Consider the following 1,718-nt stretch of genomic DNA (forward strand, 5'->3'; position numbering starts at 1 on the left):
CCCCTCTAGAACATTCCACAGTAGCCCCACAGGTCCCCTGTAGAACAATCCGCCGCAGCCTCATGATCCCCTTGCTCCTCAGAGCATGTGGCCGCCAGCCCCAGGAGCCCAGCCTCTTCAGACGCTCCCAGGATGGACCCACACATTGTCTCCACTCCGAAGCAGATGCTATTGGTCCAAGAAGATACTCGGGTAGTCTTCGGTGGCTGCAGGACAACGATGCTGCGCCTGGGCCCCTCTCCCGCCACCTGCCTGCCCACAGAGGTGAAGACCCCCCTGCTGTCAGCCCTCATGGGATCCCTGAGGGGAGGGTCCGAGCTGTGAGGAGGGGAGGGAGTGAAGGCCCAGCCAGAGAGCCAGGCTCCACTGGGAACAGATGCAAGGGTAAGGGGTAGCTCACCAAATCCCTCCATGGGAATGGGCCGGGTGCAAGCACAAAGGAAGCCACGCTGGAGGCAGCAGCCCAGGGCTGACTTGCAGACACCGGTGGTCCACACCCTGGAGGGCTCCACCCAGACACAAGCTGCACCGGTTTTCTATGCTGTGTAAGAAGCAGCACAGATGTAAGGACTGCAAGCAGCGACCATTTATGATCTCGCAGCTCTCCAGGGCAGAAGTCCCGGTGGGCTCAGTGGGTGCCCTGTGAGGGGTCTCTCAGGCTGATGTCAGACCTTGGTGGGCTGCACTCTCATCTGGAGGCTCCAGGGAACCGTCTGCCTCCAGGACCATTCAGGCTGCCGACAACTCAGCTCCTCATGGCTGTAGGGCTGAGGTTCCCACGTCCTTGTCCCTGCTCCCGCGGCCCCTCTACCTTCAAACCAGCAATGGTGCATTGAGCAAATTGTGGTCAAATATACATCACATAAAATTTACCATCTTAACCATTTTTAAGTGTATGGTTTGTGGCATTACATACATTCACGTCATTGGGCAACCATCACCACCATCTATCTCCAGAACTTTCCATCTTCTCAAGATGAACCTCTGTCCCCAGTAAACACCAGCTCCCATTCTCTGCCCCAGTCCCTGGCACCCACCATCCACTTTTTGTCTCCATGGATTCAGCTGCTCCAGGGACCTCATATGTGTGGGCTCCCACAGGATTTGTCCTTTTGTGTCTGGTTTATTTCACTTACTGTTATGTCCATAAGGTCCATCCACGTTGTAGCTTATGTCAGAATTCTTGAAAGAGAAATCTTATCAGCTTTCCCGTCATCTCACAGCTACATGGTCCAGGGATTAAGGCAGGACATTGAGTGGGGACCAGGGAACATTTTAGATATTCTGCCTGCCACACCTACTCTTACTGGACGTTCAGACCATGTCAATGACGAATTAGCTCTAATGGTCCCTAAATGTGTGCACAATCTGCTCAAAATTCTAAGTCCTGGGTGGAATGCCAGCCAAGTTGGCTGGCCCAGCCTAAGCCAAGGCCCTAATGAAACTGACAAAAGAGAAGGAATGTCAAGGCCCTTCTAACTTCCATAGAGAGCATGTGGCCCCATCCCCCACCAACACCAGCCAAGAGGGATTCCCCCAAATAAGAGCGATCCTGTGATGCAGCCAGAGTGACACAGGCCAGCTACAGTCCACCCTGTCTTTCCAGTGACACTCTCATTTCCGAAAATGAGAACACTTCCACCTGACACGCAGCGCCCCCACCGCTGAAAACGCACGGGCCTGGCCTCCTCCGCCTGACACGCAGCGCCCTCCCCGCT

The 1,718-nt window shown here is 54.9% G+C and overlaps 1 protein-coding gene across 11 annotated transcripts in view; it reads left to right on the forward strand.

Moving 5' to 3' along the window:
- Positions 1-1,718, forward strand: part of TSPAN32 (tetraspanin 32) — a 17,175-nt gene extending 15,457 nt beyond the window's left edge. For 10 of the 11 annotated variants that reach the window (XM_023183556.3, XM_023183557.3, XM_023183561.3 and 7 more), the window contains 2 exons: positions 83-264; positions 602-886. In XM_023183556.3, the coding sequence (XP_023039324.1) occupies positions 83-264; positions 602-663 (244 nt within the window). In that variant the 3' untranslated portion in view covers positions 664-886. Of the gene's footprint in view, positions 1-82; positions 265-601; positions 887-1,606 lie in introns of those variants that run through there. The other variant, XM_023183554.3, reaches the window with a different exon arrangement.

Source organism: Piliocolobus tephrosceles, chromosome 13 (genome assembly GCF_002776525.5).
Source record: "Piliocolobus tephrosceles isolate RC106 chromosome 13, ASM277652v3, whole genome shotgun sequence".
NCBI lineage: Eukaryota > Metazoa > Chordata > Mammalia > Primates > Cercopithecidae > Piliocolobus > Piliocolobus tephrosceles.